General features: G+C 43.6%; 1 protein-coding gene across 1 annotated transcript in view; it reads right to left on the reverse strand.

The window, feature by feature from the left end:
- The window catches only part of dnah2 (dynein, axonemal, heavy chain 2), a 225,651-nt gene that overhangs the window by 17,140 nt on the left and 187,577 nt on the right, over nucleotides 1–20,934 (reverse strand). The window contains 12 exon segments of the mRNA XM_042069618.1: nucleotides 597–781; nucleotides 5,203–5,343; nucleotides 5,345–5,400; nucleotides 6,827–7,012; nucleotides 9,699–9,762; nucleotides 9,765–9,833; nucleotides 9,835–9,867; nucleotides 9,869–9,889; nucleotides 16,729–16,752; nucleotides 16,754–16,878; nucleotides 18,541–18,727; nucleotides 19,238–19,364. Coding sequence (XP_041925552.1) covers nucleotides 597–781; nucleotides 5,203–5,343; nucleotides 5,345–5,400; nucleotides 6,827–7,012; nucleotides 9,699–9,762; nucleotides 9,765–9,833; nucleotides 9,835–9,867; nucleotides 9,869–9,889; nucleotides 16,729–16,752; nucleotides 16,754–16,878; nucleotides 18,541–18,727; nucleotides 19,238–19,364 — 1,218 coding nt within the window.

Genomic DNA, 20,934 nt, shown 5'->3' on the forward strand with positions numbered 1-20,934 from the left:
GTTCCATAGAGTGTAAATAGAGTTGGCCACATGGTGGAGCTTGTGCCATTCAGAATACATAAAAGGAGAACAGGCTGGCAAATATGGTTTCTATGTATGTGACAGTGGATGATTTGTGTGCATGTGCGTGCGTGTATGTGTGTGTGTGTGTGTGTGTGTGTGTGGGTGTGTGCATGCACGTTTCTGTTGTGGTGGCCGTTATCACCTGTTCTGAAGTGAGCATGATCATATATCATATATAGGTATTCTGTGGTTGCGTGTTTGAGCACATTTTTGCAAATGATGAGCTCATAATACAGGATTATGTTATGACCATGGCAACTGACCATATGACCCTTGTCAAAAGGATCTCTTCAATGTGAGTGTATTTGTGTGTGTGTGGAGATGGATGTCTGTGCCTTACCCAAACATAATTAGTTGCTGATGCAATCGTGAGTGTGTGCATGTATCTGTGTGTGTGCGTGGTTGTGTGTGTGTGCATGCATCCATGTGTGTGTGTGCATGCATCCGTGTGTGTGTGTGTGTGTGTGTGTGTGTGTGTGTGTGTGTGTGTGCATGCATCCGTGTGTGTGTGTGTGTGTGTGTGTTTCACTCACTTGAAGAAGGGTGTGTTGACGGTGCCCTCGCAGAAGTAGTCATTGATGTAGGTGGTGAGCAGGCGGCGGTCCCAGTCGTCGGTCACGTGACCTCCGTAGTTGACCCCGGCGATCAGGTACTTGAGTGCGTCCCACGGGATCTCCTCGTACTCGTCCAGGTACAGACTCATCAGATTCTCACTCACCTGGTAGCACAATGGAGAGAGAGAGAGAGAGAGAGAGAGAGAGAAATATGGGGGATGATGAGACAAAGAAGGAGAAAGTGATAGAGAGAAAAGAAAATGGAGGATAAGAACGAGAATGCAGTGTGTGTGTGTGTGTGTGTGTGTGTGTAGGTGGAGGACATGGGGACATACATGGTGTGAACAGGTATCAAAGGAGTTTATCGAGATGACAACAGCAATGGATGTAGGTATGTGACACTTTAGGAGAGAGAGAGAGTGTGTGGGTGGGACAGAGTGGGAAAACAGATGCTGGAGAAGGGAAAAGGGATAAGCTGCTCACCAGCTCTACCCCCCCCCCCCCCCCAAAACACACAAACACACACACACACAGTGCCCTCAGCAGTGCAGGTCTAAAAGATTAATGTGATGGAGCAGTGCTGTGCCATGCTGTATGTCCTCGCCCCGACCTTATCTCACGGTTGCACATGTCCACCACTAGAGGCTCTCCTCTCCGCTGCTCTCCTCTCCTCTCCGCTGCTCTCCGCTCCTATTTTCCTTTCCTCTCCTCATCTATCCTCTACTCCCTCACCTCTCCTCTTCTCTTTTCCTCTCCTATTTTCCTGTCCTCATCTCTCATCTCCTCTACTCCGTCACCCCTCCTCTCCTCTCATCTCTCCTATTCTCCTCATCTTTCCTCTCATCTCCTCTACTCCCTCACCCCTCCTCTCCTCTCATCTCTCCTATTCTCCTCATCTTTCCTCTCCTCTCCTCTACTCCCTCACCTCTCCTCTCCTCTTCTCATCTATCCTATTCTCCTCTCCTCATCTCCTCTACTCCCTCACCTCTCCTCTTCTCATCTATCCTATTCTCCTCTCCTCATCTCCTCTACTCCCTCACCTCTCCTCATCTCTCCTATTCTCATCTCCTCTACTCCCTCACCTCTCCTGATCTCCTCTCCTCATCTCCTTTCATTCCTCATCTCTCCTCTTCTCATCTCCCCTATTCTCATCATCTCTCCTCTCCTGATCTCCTCTCCTCATCTCTCCTCACCTCTCCTATTCTCATCTCTCCTATTCGCCTCATCTCACCTCCTCTCCTATTCTCATCTCCTCTACTCCCTCACCTCTCCTGATCTCCTCTCCTCATCTCCTTTCATTCCTCATCTCTCCTCTTCTCATCTCCCCTATTCTCATCATCTCTCCTCTCCTGATCTCCTCTCGTCATCTCTCCTCACCTCTCCTATTCTCATCTCTCCTATTCGCCTCGTCTCACCTCCTCTCCTCCCCTCTACTCCCTCTCCACTCATATTTTCCTTTCCTCTTCTCTCATATTCTCCTCTCCTCTCCTCACCTCTACTCCCTCACCTCTCCTCTCCTCTCCTCATCTCTCCTCTCCTCTCCTCATCTCTCCTCTCCTCACCTCTACTCCCTCTCCTCTCCTATTCTCCTCACCTCTACTCCCTCTCCTCTCCTCATCTCTCCTCACCTCTACTCCCTCACCTCTCCTCTCCTCTCCTCATCTCTCCTCTCCTCATCTCTCATCTACTCCCTCTCCTCTCCTATTCTCCTCACCTCTACTCTCTCTCCTTTCCCCTCCTCTATTCTCGTCTCGTCTCGTCTCCTCTGCTCTGTGGTAGGCACTCGCTCAGGAACACTTGTATTAGTGGGCTGGGTGTCCGCTGGCTGCCACGGCAACATCGCTGCCAGATGATGTTCTGCTGAGAAAGGCCCAGCGTGTGTCCGCGTGACTCACTCCACTCTGCCGAGAGGCAACGGGGGATGGACTATGTGCCTGTGTGTGTGTGGTTCATAGATGTGTGTTGACGTTTAAATGCATGCATATATATTGATGTACATATGTGCGTGTGTATGTGTGCTTGTGTGTGTGTGTGTGTGTGTGTGTGTGTTTGTGAGTGTGTGTGTGTGTGTGTGTGTGTGTATGTGTGTGTGCATGTTCAACTCTTGCCAGTTGACAGACAGTCTCATGTTGTAAAGGAGTGGGTAAGTAAGCGGTGGACTGAGTGCTGAGTGCTTGGTCACAGCCCTCCTGCCTGCCCCCTCTCAGGACGCGTGCAGCCGGACGGAAAACTCTCTCGCCCGCCTCCCCGCCACCACGCCAACCCACTTCACCTCAAGCACCCCCTCACGGACAGGAAGTGCTAATGCAGTCACATGCAGTCGCCCGTAACAAAGGGCACCGCAACAGGCCCGCTCAGCGTCAACCGATGAATGAACTGAGGACCGGGCCAATGGTCAGAACTGTTGATAAGTCATTATGCTGGGATGAGAGGCTTCTCTGCACGGTTTGTACTGGTGTGGACAGAAATAAAATGTGTGTTTCAGGGCTGCATGTATGTTTGAATTTGTGTCTTTTTGTGTGCATGTTTGTGTGTGTGTGTGTGTCTAATGGCAACACATTTGTGTTTTGTGTGTCTGGTCACTAAAGTTGCCTAGTATCACAATTGTTTGTGTGGTTTTGTGTGTGTGTGTGTGTGTGTGCTGTGTCTTTGTATGGGTGTAAATTTGGCGGTTCAGTGGTCATCTTGATGGCTTGATCGTATCCAACTGTATGGTGATGGGGAAGAGGGTGTGTGTGTGTGTGTGTGTGTGTGCGTGCGTGCGTGTGTGTGTGTGTGTGCGTGTGTTTGTGAGATTACACAGAGGAGTCCCCGAACAGACTCCCCTTACCCAGTCGATGTGTGTGTGTGTGTGTGTGTGTGTGTGTGTGTGTGTGTGTGTGTGTGTGTGTGCAGGGGCGGAGTGGCAATCGGGAGGATCGGGAGTTTTCCCGGTGGGCCGGCCAATGAGTCTGCGCGGTGCGGGCCGGCCCATAGAGCTTTCATCGCGGCCGCAAGTTGTACGCGGCCATCGACCTGATAGATGCATTAAGAATTTTCCGCGAAAATCTCAGAGATCTACACTTGAACGTTTGGGAAGTCCAACCAATATTTATACCACTCGCTCACTGTCTATATGTCATTCATGGTTACCCTGTACACTTATCTCTCCCATGCTGATTTTTGTGTAGGCTAGCCTTCATTTTTTATCTTAATTAATTTTTGTCTTATTCAGGCGTTACAGAACTTTCATCACAAATAAAACAATGACAATTTAATTTGTTTGTTTGTACTTAAATTAACGTAAGCCTAGGCTAGAATGGAGCAAAGCCTCCTGGGAATGGGGAATGTGTTTCTGGTTTATCCAATGAACCGATTGCAGGTCAAGTCTATTTACAGAAATGTAGGGGGATAAATGAGCGCCCCCTCATCTAATGGCATGACCCTACAAACAATCAAGTTCGAGGAAAACTAGATGTACCACAGAGCTGTACAAAATATGACCGCCGCCCAGTCCAGCACATTTTTTCCACAAAAATAAATCACGCTGAAAGGCCTATATGATTCTAACTGTCTCACTAAATTGCATTATCCACACTCAATTCTCACTGGTATCTGCTAGACAACAAGTACCAAAACATGATTAGTTCATAGATTTCACATGTAAAATTCATTTTATACAACCCCACCCCCATCTTGCCTGTTCATAATTCTGAGAAATTCTTGAATTGTGTGCATGTGTGCGTGTACATGTTTATGTTTATGTGTGTGGGTGTGTGTGTGTGTGTGTGTGTGTGTGTGTGTGTGTGTGTGTGTGTGTGTGTGTGTGTGTGTGTGTGTGTGTGTGTGTGTGTGTGTGTGCGTGCTTGTGTGTTTGCCTGCATATGTGTGTTTGTGCATGTGCATGCATGCATACAGTATATATGTCTACTGTGTGAGTATGTGTCATACGTATGATTACTGTGAATGTATGTGTGTGCGTGTGTATCTGTTTATGTGCATGTGTGCTCATGAAATGGGTTAACATGACCCCTGGAGGCAAACATACGGAAAAAATTGGTCATCCTAGGCCCTACGGTTCTCAAGATATTCACAGAAAACTGTGTCTGCCCTACCCTCCTTTTGGGGGGTCCAGTACAGCGGGGGGGTATGGTATGTTTATTTTTTCTTCACACAGGATGTTAGTGTGCCGTGGGACAAAAAAGGTTGAAAAACACTGGCCTAGGCCTAGCCTAATGACTAATTAGTGGGCCACTCAGGCTGATAAATGGTTTGTGGAACTCGTTGGAACTGTCTATATGTAAGCCTATATAGGCCTACTTTAATCGTTCCTCATACAAACCTATTCAAAGTGCCTGTTTTTTTCCAATTATTTAATTACCTGTGTTATTAGGTTGACATTGTCTGTAGGCTAGGCCTTTTTTAAATTTATACAGGCAACTATTGGAGTGCTATGATACCCAGATATGTCCTTGCATGATGCTTGAAATTTCCATCAACCCACAAAGCTGTTTTTATACTGCACTGTTGCATATCTAGTTCCCGGTGGATTTTAGTGCCCCACTCCGCCCCTGTGTGTGTGTGTGTGTGTGTGTGTGGCGGTCACCTCGAAGTCGGAGTCGTTGAAGCTGTAGAGGATGTTCCAGCCCAGCTGCAGGAACTTCTTCCTCTCCAGCAGGATGCTGTGGAAGAAGCAGAGAGCAAACAGAAGCTTCCGGTAGGGCAGCGGCCTCTGGCAGCGCTGGAAACTGGACCTCCGTCACCTGCTGGTACAGACGCTTCATATTGGACTTCACACCCCTGGAGGGACAGAAAGAAGGAGGGAGGGAGGGAGGGAGAGAGAGAGAGAGACAGAGAGATATAGATAGAGGGACAGAAAGAAGGAGGGGAGGGAGGGAGGGAGAGAGAGAGACAGAGAGATAGATAGATAGATATAGCTAGATAGATAGATAGATAGAGTAGAGATATTATACAGATAGATAGAGTTAGAAAAGAGAGAGAGGATGCTTGTTATTGATGTTTGCTGTTATTGCTGATGATTGTTGTATTATTATTAATATTATTACTATTATTGTTGCTATTATCATCATCATCATTATGTGGCATTATTATCTCATCATCAGCATTATTGTGCATTATTATCTCATCATCAGCATTATTGTGCATTATTATCTCATCATCAGCATTATTGTGCATTATTATCTCAATCATCAGCATTATTGCTTTTCATTTCCCCTTGTTCTCTTTCCTTTTGATATACAACTTTTGATGTGACCCAAATCAAATGCTTTAGCAATACTGTACAACATTAGAGAGGGGGGGGAGAGAGAGAGAGAGAGAGAGAGAGAGAAGAAGAGAGGAGAGAGAGAGAGAGAGGAGAGAGAGAGAGAGAGAGAGAGAGATTAACACTCTTATCAAACCACTGTCTAACATTCTTACACAAAACCCGCTGTGTGAAGTTATTATGATGAACGTGTGTTTACTCAAATAGCTTGCGTTATTGTCTTTATTTTTCTTGCTTTTTGTTTTTTGTCACTGTGATGAAGAAAGGAAGGAAGGAAGGAAGGAAAGAGAGAGAGAGAGAGAGTGAGTAACAACGGCATACAGATAGGAAAGGAAAGGAGGAGAGGAATGAGGCAGAGAGAGAGGAGTGAGAGATAGTCAAAGTAAATGATTGATGGAGAATGGGTAGCATACAGAGAAAGAAGGGAGGGAGAGAGAAAGATGGAGAATGAGAGAGCCAGTGAAAGAGAGAGAGAGAGAGTAATGACAGAGTGAGTGTGGGTGTGTGTATGTGTGGACCAAACCCACTTCATAATTGGCTAGTGTAGGATAAAGAGTATAATATATTTTTCATACAGATAAAAACAAATTGAATTAAACAAATTTAATTAAAGAAAGTGAATTGGATCAAAAAAGTTCTGCAGGGCTCCATCTCTTCATTTCCTTTAATGTGAGAAGACTGTGTTTACTACAGACCTGCTCATACTGCTCACCAACCTTTCATCTCAATGCATTTTAACCTCTGATAGAAGTGTGTGTGTGTGTGTGTGTGTGTGTGTGTGTGTGTGTGTGTGTGTGTGTGCTGTGTGTGTGTGTGTGTGTATGGGTATAGGTGTGTGTGGGTGTGCGCAAATGTGTATGTCAGAAATTAATACTGTATGTCTGAGTGTGTGTGTGTGTGTGTGTGTGTGTATGTGTGTGTGTGTGTGTGTGTGTGTGTACCTTTGGCGGCTCGGTGGTCATCTTGATGCCGGCCTGCAGGATGGCGATGGGGAACTCGGGGTGTGGGGAGGAGCTGAGCCACAGGCGGAAGTCTGGGTGCGGCTCCTCCACCTGCAGCTGCTCCACCAGCTTATCCAGCTGAGGCATCCACGACAGGGACAGGTGGCAGTTCGCCAGGAACACCCAGTGACCTGAGAGCGAGAGCGAGAGAGAGAGAGAGAGAGAGAGAGAGCGAGAGAGGAGAGAGAGAGAGAGAGAGAGAGAGAGAGAGAGAGAGAGAGAGAGAGAGAGAGAGAATCAGTAGTAATTAACACTTTATGCATGCTTTATAAACATGGAGTATGAGATGTTTAGATTTGAGAAGAGGAATCCATGTCAGAGACAGGCGGCAGTTAGCCAGTAACATCCAGTGAACTGATATACAGATGGTTAAAACAATTACTAGTAATTAACACTTTAGGCATTCTTTATAAACATGGAGTCAGCACGTATGTTAAATTTGAGATGAGGTGTCCGTGAGAGAGGCAGGTGGCAGTTAGCCAGGATCACCCAATGAACTGATGTATAGATGAGTAAGAATCAGTATTAATTAACACTTGGATTCAACATGGAGTCAGTAAGTATGTGGAATCCTTGGCGGAGACAGGTGGCAGTTAGTCAGGATCACCCAGTGAATTGAGAGACAGATGGCTATAACAATGAGTAATTAACACTTAATTCATGCTTTATAAACATGGAGTCAGCACCTACAGTATGTGATGCACATGTAGTGACCTAGGGGAGGGGTGGAGAGAAGAGGAGGAGGAAGAAAAGAGGAAGAGCAGCAAAACAGTAAGAACATGTCTATATTAATTAGTGCTTATTAAGGCTTTATTCATGCTTTATAAACATAGAATGAAGAAAAAAGGAGAACATGCCAATTTAAGCACAGGGTACCCTTTTCAGACCAGTGCATTACTGGATTATAGTAAATGGACTGCATTTATACAGTGCTTTTCCACTCCTCCGAGCACTCAAAGCGTATTACACTGAATTCTCCCTCCAGGCCACAGCAACAGGGTCTCCAGACTCTGCCAACCAGGTTACATCCAGATATGGGAAATCTCTGGCTTGGGACAGCTTCACACCACATATTTGTTCCAGCCATTCATTAGGCCAGCTGATTGTAATCAGCACAACTCGTCAGCCAGGTAGATCATTTAATCGTTTAAATCCAGCAGCCAGACCAACGGATATCCCTGTCTCTTCCCCTCTGGACAAAAAAAAAAAAATCAATTCCAATGCCCCCGGTGCTATGGACAGGGGCACTGTGCTGTTGGACAAGCTGTCCTTCAGATGGCATGTTAAGGTCCTGACCCACTATGTCCCATGGCACATATTGGGAAAACTCTTTGTAGGGGGTTCCCCAGTGTCCTGGCTACATTTCTGACATTTACATTTCCTAATCATCCCCCAGTGTAATTGTCTCATTCAATCTGGCCCTCTAATCATCCCCCAGTGTAATTGGCTCGTTCATTCACTCGCCTCATTCTCTACACCAAGCTGGTGTGTGGTGAGCCTTCTGGCACATAATGGCTGCTGTGCATCACCCAGGTGGGTGCTACACATTGGTGGTAGTTAGTGAGGTTCAGCCTTGACTGTAAAGCGCTTTGGGTGCCTTGATGAAGTGATATATAAGAGCAATGGGCCTCATTCACCAACCGTTCTTACGAAGAAATTTGTTCTTAAAACCCACTTACGCAGTTTTTACGAGAATTCTGGCATTCACCAACGTGTTCTTGTTCGTAGGTAAGAAAAGAATCTACACGCACATTTGAAAAACTAATTTGTTGGAAAATAAATGGTCATTGTATTTTTATCATATCTGCAGGTGGTAAAATATAATAGAATCTAAATGACAACTATAGGTAACACCCCATAATAAGGTGCCATAATAAATAGCAAACTAGTAATTACCTAACCTTTTGTTAATATTTGTTAATTGTTACTAAAATATCTATTTGGCATAAGTTAATAGTTTTTTCATCATTAATTAAATATTAGTTGTTTGCATAAAATATGTATGTTAATGTTTTAACAAATGTATTAACTAATATTGTATTAATATTTGTTAATACTTAACTAAATGTCTTTTTGGCACTAATTAACAGTTATTTCTTACATCATTTAAATATTAAATGTTTATTTATCATATCATGTATGATATTTTTAATGAACATATCATAATTATTTTCATAAAATAAATTCCACTATTTTACAAAGGCATTTGAAAATAAATAAACAACAAATAACACATTTTTCACTTTTTTTATACCAACTAAATATAAAGACTCATTTACTGTGTCAGTTTATAAAGACTCATTTACTGTTCAGTTGAGTGCTTTTACTTCAAAGCATGTGTCATGTACGATAATCAAATTGTCTTGCTCATGTAGTCTATACGGTAGAAATGAAAGCTGGTGCACTCAGCCTCAATTTGTGTGCTCATGGCCCTGCAGTATCATGCCCTTTTATGGGGATTGACAGGGTGTTTACCTAATGCTAATTAAGAACATTTGGCACGCCCCGTCAACTTAAGAAGGAATGGGATTCAGCAAAATAAGAACAAAACTGCGAACGATTCTGAGGTTTAAGAACACCTTCGTGAATCTGCTTAAGAATTTTCGTAGGACCTTCTTAAAAGAGGTTCTTCTTAAGATATTGGTGAATGAGGCCCAATGTTTTGTGTGAGGTGCGCAGGTAAAACTACGCCCATGGTAGGACTTTTGAAGCCACCTCTGAAAGGCCAGCAAAACAGGAGACGAAGAAGAAGAAGAACAAGAAGAAGAAGAAAAAGAAGAAGAAGAGGAGGGAGGAGGAGGGTCCCTGTAGGCTGACCGTTTTTGACGCCCTCCTTGATCATGCGGGTGGCGATGGGCGCCTGGCCCTGGCCGAGGGACGAGGGGCGTGGAAGCGCGGCCTCCCATGCCCGACGTCTCGGCCAAGCTGCAGCAGCTGCACAGTGGGGTCCACAGCCCGAGGACAGCACGAAGATCAGCGGTGTTCTTAGTGGTGGAGTCCTCAACCACCTGATACAGAGATGGAGAGAGAGAGAGAGAGAGAGAGAGAGAGAGGAGAGAGAGAGAGAGAGAGAGAGAGGAGAGAGAGAGGATGGAAAGAGAGAAATAGAGAGAGAGATAGAGAGAGAAAGAAAGAGACAGGAAGAGAGAGAGAGAGAGAGAGAGAGAGAGAGACAGAGAGAGAGAGAGAGAGAGAGAGAGGGTTACCATGGTTACACAACATGGTGGTCTTAACTTCGCTACAGAGCTTTTGTGATTTATTGCATTGAGTGTTGAATTAACATCATCAGATGATCTACATGAACAATTAGCCTGGCTAGCGCCACCACTTCTCAATGAGACGTGGTCTGGGAACCAAACGTTAATTTTCTCGTATTTGAAAAAAATGCCCAGATCCGTTTATTGGGTGCCACGGATGTCTATCAAATGCGTCTGTGCATAGCTCATCATTGTCTTGCTTTCCCCCTTGTTCTGTGATTGGTCCCCTATCTCAGGCGAAAATTTGCTCCATGGTCTCCAGGCTGCCTTAGCAGCGTGAATCAAATCGCGCGCAAGGCAGCATGGGAACACCCAGGCTATATGAACATCTGAATAGCAGGGGGGAAAATACTTCAAAAAAGAACGGGATCTATAAGCCCAGGATTGACGGAACAAGAACAAGAAGAAAACCGGAGCGGTCAACGAAACGAACGTTAACGTTACAAACGTAACACAAACCAAGCTAACCGCTAACTTCAAGAAAACAGTCAAGCAACAAAACAGGACTGATTCCGTGGGATTCATCTACAGCAACAAGATCCCTCTGTCATTTTCAGGCAAGATCCCAATTATCTTTGTGTTTACTTCCCCTGAAATGTTTCCGTGACTTGATTGTGGAGAATGATACAATCACAGACTGACGCTGCTAGCATTATTCAAAATGTTACAAATGTAGCAGCTTTAACGTCCTACCGCTCTCAGCACTTCGGTGCAGGATTATGAAATCTGATATCCCGAAGATCTTTCTAACAAGCAAAGAGAGCATTCAAATTAAAAGAACTGAGAAACAATCCGGAAACGCTTAAAGCTGACTTTGCTATGGTGGGAAATATCAAAACAATCACACACTTTATATTCTTCACCCATAACCCTGCAGCCTGGCACGCAGCTCTCTGCCAGACTTAAAACGGAATAAGCAAAGGTCGGCAAATTACTGTACATGAAGACGATGATTTCATGAGTCCATACATGACAATTAACATCTATCATAATGGTACAGTAATGGTACAAGGCTCAGAGAACAGTTTGGACAATTTTCAGCAGAGCTTCCAAAGTGTGAAAGACCTTGCTAGTGGAAAAATGAAAGAAAACAACTCTGAAACAGATATTCCAAGCAAGACACCACTCAGGCCTACCATTAGATGTACAGCAGAGACTTCCCCCACAGGCGGTGATAACATCTTACCAAGAACGCTGAATAAAATCAACAACATTAAAGAAAACATCCACACTCTCGAAAGAGAATTTGTTGAACTCAAAGAGATGATCAAAAGACCAATCTTCAAAGACATGTTTCTGTTCAACAAAAGCAGTTGCAATCCGTTCAGCCAGGTGATGAACTGTGGACTATGGTGAGACAGCAGCGGGACGAGATTAAAGAGCTACATGGTGCCCTCAGAGAGCTAGAAGAGGACAACAAATGTCTACGGGTGGAACTGCGCAAGAGGAAAGAGCTCCAACACATCAAACATCATGGTCACTGTATATCGAGAATGGAATGAGATGAAACAAACTTTGCCAAAACACCAGGCCTGTGTAAATCCATCCACACCATCCACCGAGACACCAACACCAACAGAAGAGAAGGTAACCCAGAAGATGGATTCTTGCATTTCCCAAAAGACTTTCCAAAATGGTAACATCCTGCCCCATGACAACATTAATTCTAAAGACATTTTGCTTCTATGTGACTCAAATGGGAGATATATAAGAAAGACTGGCTGGGCCACTTCCGAGAGACTACACCTAGGGATGACCGGAGTGGCCCAGCCAGTCTTTCTGACTCTTTAGTCCTGAACTGTGAGCACCGATAATGCTTGAGCGCAAGTGACACCTGTCTTACTGGGAAATATATAAATATGAGGCGACTTTTCCCATCATCGAAAGCCAAACACAACCTCAGCTTTGGAAAATATTCAGAAAATTAAATCAAATAGCCTGAAACATCCACACTGGTACAAATGATCTCTCGACATCTAAAAACCATAGCGTGGTTAAAAGAATTACAGAGGTGGTCACACAGGCTAGAAAAAAATTCCCTGAAACTCAAATTTCATTGTCTACCATTCTGCCCAGATCTGACACTCCCCAGCACATCATTGAAGAAACAAATAAAGGACTGTACAATGCCTGCAGGAACATCCAAAACATTGATATCATCCTACATGAAGACATCTCTCCAAAACATCTATTTGACACAGTCCACCTAAACAAAAAAGGAATAAGCTTGCTGGCAAGAGAAATAAAAGACAGTGTTTTAAGAAGAAAGCGGACTCCCATCCACAAAGAAAGAAGTTACAATCCTCCACGCACACCAAGAACATCTAGGCTTGATGCTTCTCGCACAACCTACACAAAATACAAGACCCAGGGTTACAACAGCAATATATCCCCAGAACTACAACAAACACAGGGACACACAACCCACCTACTCCCCAAATCCACCCAGGTCAGGTGCCCCTCACTTTGATTCCCGATGGTATAGGCCTACTGGTTCCAGACAGACAACAGGTGTGTCTACGCCAAATCAAAGTAATATCAACCCAAGTTACGCATCAGTACTAGCTAAACCTGTGACACAGAATCTAAATGACCAACAACAACAAATTAGAGAGTTTGTCACACTGTTGTGCAACAAATTATTATGTTAACAGACAGTGATTGATAGTTCTAGGAATTACATGTACGTTGATAGATATGTCTGATATATATGTTAGTACTTATTTGTGTCTGTGTTTATTTGTTTTGTTTTATATGCCTACTTGTGTACTTGTACAACTCTTACAGTCCTACACCTAAAATGGTCAGATACTCAATTAGATCCTCAAATTCCTGAGCCAAACCTAATACCCCTACCTAGAACTATCTTTTGGACAGAAGGAAAAATAGCACTATATGAAACAGTCATGCAAGATCATGACAATGAATGTAGGATTGAAAATTTAATATTGTCCCAATATGAACATAATGAAACTAGTGTGAACATGGCCTGTGATCATTTAAACAATATATTTATCAAATTGGCAAATCTAATTTAAAACAAACAAATAAAATGAAGAGAAAGAAAGTAAAAAGTAAAGAAGAATGGTTAGATAGGGAATGTGATCTATCTAGGAAAAAGTTAAGACAGCTATCCAATCATAAACACCGAAACCCAAATGATATAGAAGGTAGAGAAAACTATCATCTTAAACTAAAACATTATAAACAATTATTACAAAACAAAAAGTTTGAGTATATGAACAGAGAACTAAGCAAACTTGAACAATCAATAAACCAAAACACCTTTTGGTCAAATTGGAAAAAAAAATAACAAAAACAGATAAATTTGAAACACCAATCAAAAATGATAATATATGGCTGTCTTACTTAAAAAATGTTCACCAGAACCCAGAAAGTCGAGAACTCATACCTGAACAACAAGTAATAATATCCAAACAAGTATCCTTAGAAAAAAACATTAAAGAATACCAAAATCCCCTGGACTTCCCCATTACAATCACAGAAATAAAAAAACAAATTAAAAAACTGAAATCTGGCAAAGCTTGTGGGATTGATCGTATCTCCACAGAGATGCTGAAATTCAGCAATTTACAGATGCAAGAGGCCATAAAAAAACTTTTTTAATTTGACACTACAAAGCGGATTCTTCCCTACCACTTGGAACATAGGCCTTGTCACCCCTATTTTTAAATCAGGCGACAAATATGACCCAAATAATTACAGAGGCATTTGCATCACAAGCAACTTGTGGAAATTATTTTGCGGTATCATCAACAGCCGCATAATAAAATTTCTAGACAATCAAAACATTCTCAGCAAAAGTCAAATTGGTTTCCTGCCTAAATATTGAACATACGACCACCTCTACACACTCCAGACACTAATAAATAAACACATACATCATTCCAAAAATGCATGCTTCGTAGATTTTCAAAAAGCATTTGATCATATCTGGCATATAGGTTTGGTCTTGAAACTTTTAGAAATTGGAATTGGAGGCAAAACTTATGATTTAATAAAATCAATGTACGAAAATAGCAAGAATAGCATTAAATTAGGAAATAAGCGAACATAATTTTTTAAACAAAGCCAAGGAGTTAGGCAGGGCTGCAGCCTAAGCCCCACTTTATTTAACATCTACATTAATGAACTAGCCACAATGCTAGAATTCAACAGCACCTGGTCTAAATGTATACAACAAAGATGTAAAATTCCTTATGTTTGCAGATGATCTAGTCTTACTCTCACCTACAGAAGAAAGTTTAAGACAGAATCTATCCATTTTAAACCAATTTTGCCAGATCTGGTCCTTAAAAGTAAATTTAGGTAAGACAAAAATAATGATATTCCAAAACAAAGCACGATCAACCAAAAGTAAATTTCAATTCAAATTAGGCCCTGATATCCTAGAACATACAACTAACTATACTAGGACTAACTATAAACGCCTCAGGCAATTTCAGCACAGGCATAAAAATGCTCAGAGACAAAGCTCGAAGAGCATTCTATGCAATATATAAAACTTTAAAGAAATTCCAACCCCCCCCCCCCCCCATCAAAATTTGGCTAAAAATAATTGACTCCGTCATTACACCAATCCTCTTGTATGGCTCAGAAATTTGGGGTCCAGCTTTACTGCGATCAAAAAAATCTTATTATAGGATAAATCTGTAATAGAAATCTTACACATGGAGCTGTGCAAAATCCTCCTACATGTACATAGAAGTACACCCAACCTTGCCTGCAGGGCTGAATTAGGTTGTTTTCCTATGCCCCTGGCCATCACAAAAAGATCCATAAAATTCTGGATGCACTTAAAAGGTTCAGACCCTCAAAATCTAAACCATAAAGCGCTACTTGAAAATTCAACAGAACCAGATAAAGACAACCTCTTAAATTTGATTATAAATGACAATGACATTAGTGATACAAAACCAATACTACTAAAAGAAATCCACAATAACAACAAAAATGCCTACATTTCCTAAAGGTTAGAAAACGCCCAACATAATAAAAAAATGAATTGTCACCTTAGATTAAACCGAAAATACGAACTAGCAAATTATCTGATTAAATTAAAACAATCACAAAGTCGTTACCTAACAAAATACAGATTGGGCGACCATAAATTGCAAATTGAAACTGGACGGCATAAAAGATCCTGGCAAGAGAGACACCAAAGAATTTGCTCCCACTGTGACCGAATGGAGATTGAAGATGAAAAACACTTCCTTCTGAGGTGCACCAAATATACTCTACTGAGAAATTATTTTTACCCTAAATTTCTAGAAAAAAACCCACAATTTAAAGGTGTAGACGACAATTCAAAAATGAAAACCCTCCTAGGTGAAGATGAACAATCCCTACAACTCTCCGCACAGTTTGTGTTTAAGTGCCACAAACTTAGAGAAAACACATAATGGACAAAGACCAGAAATCTAAACATAGTCTCAATTTTTTCTTTTTTTTATTTCTTATTTCTTATTCTTCATTCATCATTAATTATTATTTTTTTTATTAAATTAATATTTTGTTATTATAATATATTTATTACTGTTATTTAATCAACATTGTTTTGTTTATCTTATATATTTATGTACTGAATTTGTATACTTTGACAACACAAGCACTCTTGTCATGTCAATAAAGCTTATTTGAATTTAATTGAAATTGAGAGAGAGAGAGAGACAGGGAGAGAGAGAGAGAGAGAGAGAGAGAGAGAGAGAGAGAGAGAGAGAGAGAGTACAAAGAAGTAGAAGTAGAGAGAGAAGTCGGGATGATAAGGAGTCAAGAAACAGAGAAAATACAAAACTAGGTATCACATATACTGTACACACTGTATGTGTATGAGAAAAGCCAAACTGTTGATAACTGTACTATTGTGTCTTACAGTGGCTTGAGATCGTGCTCTGGGTTTTACACTGATACACTTTATCTGCACTGATTTGAGCCGGCAAATATGGCAGCTCTGCAGCGAATCTGTTGTCCATACAGAGATAAGTCACTCCACAGGTATTAAGACTGAGCTTCATCTTTAACTCAGAAATTGCATTCATACTCAGTATAACAGTAGCCCTAGGGCTTATGGAAATGTGAATGCTATGTCTGCCAAAAAAAACAGAAGTGTGAAACTCACTGTGGGAGTATGTGCTGTCCTGCGTGCGCGTGCGTGTGTGTGTGTGTATGTGTGTGTGTGTGTGTGTGTGTGTGTGTGTGTGTGTGTGTGTGTGTGTGTGTGTGTGTGAGAGAGAGACTGTGTGTGTGTGTGTGTGTGTGAGTGAGTGTGTATGTGCTTGTGTGTGTGTATGTGAGTATGTGAGTGAGTGTGTGTGTGTGAGTGTGTATGTACTTGTCTGTGTGTGTGTGTTTGTGTGTGTGTGTGAGAGAGAGAGAGAGAGAGAGAGAGAGAGAGAGAGAGAGAGAGAGAGAGAGAGAGAGAGAGAGAGAGTGTGTGTGTGTGTGTGTGTGTGAGTGTGTATGTACTTCTCTGTGTGAGTGTGAGCCTGTGTGTGTGTGTGTGTGTGTGTGTGTGTGTGCGCATGTGCATGTGCACGTGTGAGCATGTGTGAGCGTGTGTGTAAACTCACAGCCTTCATGTCTAGGACGGGGGGGCTCGACGAATCGCGAGCCAAGGTTGTTGATGATGAAGGAGGTGACACAGAAGGAGACGCGGTCCTGCCGCAGGGAACGGACAATCAACATCCTCTGCAGCTCATTACAGCTGTTCTCCCACTCACCTACACACCGGGGGAGAGAGAGAGAGAGAGGGAGAGAGAGAGAGAGAGGGAGGGAGGGAGGGAGGGAGAGAGAGAGAGAGAGAGGGAGAGAGGGAGAAACCGAGTGATAAGACAAGAATACAGAGACATGGAGTGGAAAAAAAAAGAAAATATATAACCAGAAAGTTTTCAATAGAAAGATCAAAACGGGATAGAGACAAAGTGCCAGAGGACAGTAAGAAGAGAGAGAGAGAGAGAGAGAGAGAGAGAGAGAGAGAGAGAGAGAGAGAGAGAGAGAGAGAGAGAGAGAGAGAGAGAGAGAGAGAGAGAGACACTCCACAGACACACACTCCACAGACGCCTCTCTGCAACTTTGAGCCAAAAGCTTAATGAATCCTAACGAGTAAAATTAGGTTCCACAAACACGGGTTCTTGCGGAGGGTGGCTGACAAACGATCAGAGCTTACTTCTGCCCTGATCGCATTAATATGGAGCTGAACTTTGGCTAATAGCATTAGCATAATAAAATAAGAAGCGCAGCATGCATGGCTCGATCAGTCTGGCCTGCTCGAACCTGTTAGCTGATAGCGGAGTGGCTCTCGCAGGGGCCGATTCTTATTCAGCGCCGCGAAAGACCCACCGAGCCACCCGCACAGAGACAATGCACAAATTAACTCAAGACAAAAACACAGCACAGCCCCAAATTTAATCCATATTTTTTGGCCTTGTTACAGCTTGAAGGACGTTTGGGAGTTGGATGAGGAGGAGGAAAACTTCAGACTTTGTAGATTAAGTCATGGACCGGAACACACACATACACACATACACACACACACACACACGCACTCACACTGCATTTGCCTCCCTGATTTATGCATGTTGTCGCCTTGGCCTCTATAAAAAGACTACTGATGCCATATCTTCCCAGCCAAAGCTTCATACTCAGGACGTCTCCATCAGGTAAATACCACCCACATGCGTACACACTCAGCTTCATTACTTCTCTCCCCCCTTTACCCTGTATATGGTATCTGCAATGTACACATCTCTCTCTCCTTATATATCTCTCCCTCTCTCCCTTCATATCTCTCTCTCTCTATCTATTGCTACAAAACTCCTTCTTCCTCTATATCTCCCCTTCTTTATAATGTAACTCTTCTTCAGCTAAAGTACACATCTCCAGGGGCGTTGGAAGTTATGTTTTGAGAGGGGTGCGGATCATGTCAGTGGGGGTCTGGAGGTTCGTTCCCTGGAGAATTTTTGAAATTCTGAATGCTAAAACACCATTTTAACACAGTGTTCTAACACAGTTTAACACAGTGTTTCACAGTCTTCTGTCTGACTCACGTGACGTGAACATTGGCCACCTGCAATAGGGTATCACTTCACTGCTTGACACTACCCCACATGGAGAAATGTTGCTCGTTAACAACGGAGGGAACCTTTCAGAAATTATGTTTTGTGCGAATGGGTTAGCTAAACCATAACTTTTGATGAACAGAAATGCAGATCATCCCCCTAATCCATTTGTTTGCGCAACAGCCCATGTTCTTATTCCAGCAAGAGTGAAATAAATGTTTTAAAAGGGTCCTCACCTATTTGCTACGATATTTACCTCTGTTGCAACAAGTTCCATCTCTCTCTCTCTCTCTCTCTCTCTCTCCATCTCTCTCTCTCTCTCACCTGGCAGGGGTGCGTTCTCGGGCTCGGCACTGGTGAACCACAGGTTCCAGTCTCGGGGGTACTGCTCAAAGGAGGCCATGAGGTCGTGGAAGTTGGTCAGTTTGTCCAGCTCCGTCACGTTGTCCCAGTTGGAGTCGGACAGCCAGCTGGTGCACGGGTTGTCCATCTGGCCCTCCTTATCCAGCACCTGAGAGCACGGGAGAGACAGACCACAGGGAGGGAGGAGTGTGGAGAGATGGAGGGATAGGGAGAGAAAGAGAGAGAGAGAGAGAGAGAGATGGACAGAGAAAGAGAAAGAGAGAGAAAAGGGGAATTAGATGAATGGGGAGAATGAACAAAAGAGTGTGTAGAGATAGAGGTCAGGACAAAAACACAGTGGGGGGATAATAGGTAGGAGAGAGAAACAGAGAGAGACAGAAAGAGAGAGAGAGATAAGAAGACAAATTGTTACAAATTTAAATAGTCTTGGTCACTGAGAAGAATGATGAATGTGTACACAGCTGAGAGCACACACCTCTTGACCATCGTGAGCTTTTACCTTCACAACAGATAAGCACCAGCAAGCAAACACACACACACACACACACACACACACACACACACACACACACACACACACATGCACATGCCCCCACACACACACACACACACATGCACACACACACACACACACACACCGCAATGCCCTTTTGCTCACCAGGCCTCCACGTAGGAAGAAACTGTATTCGTCCATGTTGAGTTTACCGGCAACTTCCAGGATCTTGGCGCACATGTGGAAGCTGAAGAGCAGCTTGTGGACCTCAAACAGCCCTCGGCAGGTGTACCTGTTCACAAAATGTGAAAATGATATGTGAAACATTATGAATGTGACAGTCACACGTACAGCCATATGATGTGAGAAAGATATTTGAAGCGTTAATATAATAATAATAATAATAATAATAATAATAATAATAATAATTCATTTCATTTGTATAGCGCTTTTCAAAGACCCGAAGTCGCTTACAGAATGGGGGAAACAAAGAAACAAAGAAGGACAACAGTACCACATACATACAAACATACAAACATACAAATATACATACATGCATACAGATACATATAGATACATACAGATACATATAGATACATACAGATACATACAGACACAAGAGCAGCAGTGAATTGAGGAATAAAAAGTAAATCATAATGGTGCAAACATCGAAGACAAGAGCAAAAGTGGAATGAGGAATGAGTAATAATGGTGCAGACATCCAAGACAAGACAGGAGCAATAACAGTCACAATAGGGGTCGAGTTGCGGGGGAGGGGGGTGACGGGGTATGAGTAGGGGAGAGGGCAAGGGTGGGGATGGTTATGGTTGTGGGTAGAGGAGGTCTTAGGCTTGAGAGGTATGTTTTTAAACGGGATATGAATGTGGAAGGTGAGGGGGAGTCACAGTCACAGACAGGTTGGGGGAGTGAGTTCCAGAGTAGGAGTGCTGCTGAGGAGAAGGTTCTGTCACTGAAGGTTTTGAGAATTGATGCTTTAGTGATCAGGGTGAGGGGATGACAGGGGGGCGGAAAGTAGTCCAGATCAAGGGGATTGCTGAGCCGTGGGGGAGGTGTGGATTGTGAGTGGGGCCAGGACCTCGGTGGATGTAACGTGGATGACGAAGGATCCCGGCTTGGCTTGCAGCAGTGGCAGCTGCAGCGTGGAGACTGTGATTTTTGTTGTTCAGGCAGTGGAGGTCAGCGGCGGAGAGGAGAGGAGAGGGTGAGGAGTTGGTGGAGTAGGGAGAAGGGTTGAAAGAGACTGTAGTAGCAGAACTGATAATCCAAGGTGGAGCTGAGTTGTGGTAGACGAGAGAAGACCAGGTAGGATATTGATGGTGGCTAGTAGCTGGTTAGGCAGGCAGTGAGTTTTTCTGGGGCTGCCGTGGACCAGGGGTTGCAGTTGGTGGAGCGGGTGATGTTGGTTGCCCCAGACCAAACACGCGCGGCGGACAAGTCCCACTGTCCCACCATTTCAGACAGCTGTTGGCGACGGTCACAGTTGCTAGCGAGGCCCTCGGCTAGGCGTCGGAAGACGAGTTTGGAGGGAATGAGGACTCCCCCCGCGAACGACACGCATACGTCGGTCAAAACAGCTGGGCTAATGTTTTTAGCAAGGCACGGTAGGCACACTAGACACGCTAGGCAGACGACAGGCTAGGACAGAGTGGGACTAATGCAGGGCACGCAGCCAGTCAGTCGTGGGTTGGCACAATCACCATCACAAAACACACAAGCGTACTCACCCAGGTCCACGGCAAGCAACCCACACACTCAGAGCCGGGAGACGGAAAGATCCAGAAAGTGGAGAGTTAACCTGCTGTTAGCTAGTTGGCTAACGTGGCTGATAGTCCAGGAAGGGG

The sequence above is a fragment of the Alosa sapidissima genome, chromosome 18, assembly GCF_018492685.1.
Source record: "Alosa sapidissima isolate fAloSap1 chromosome 18, fAloSap1.pri, whole genome shotgun sequence".
Lineage (NCBI taxonomy): Eukaryota > Metazoa > Chordata > Actinopteri > Clupeiformes > Clupeidae > Alosa > Alosa sapidissima.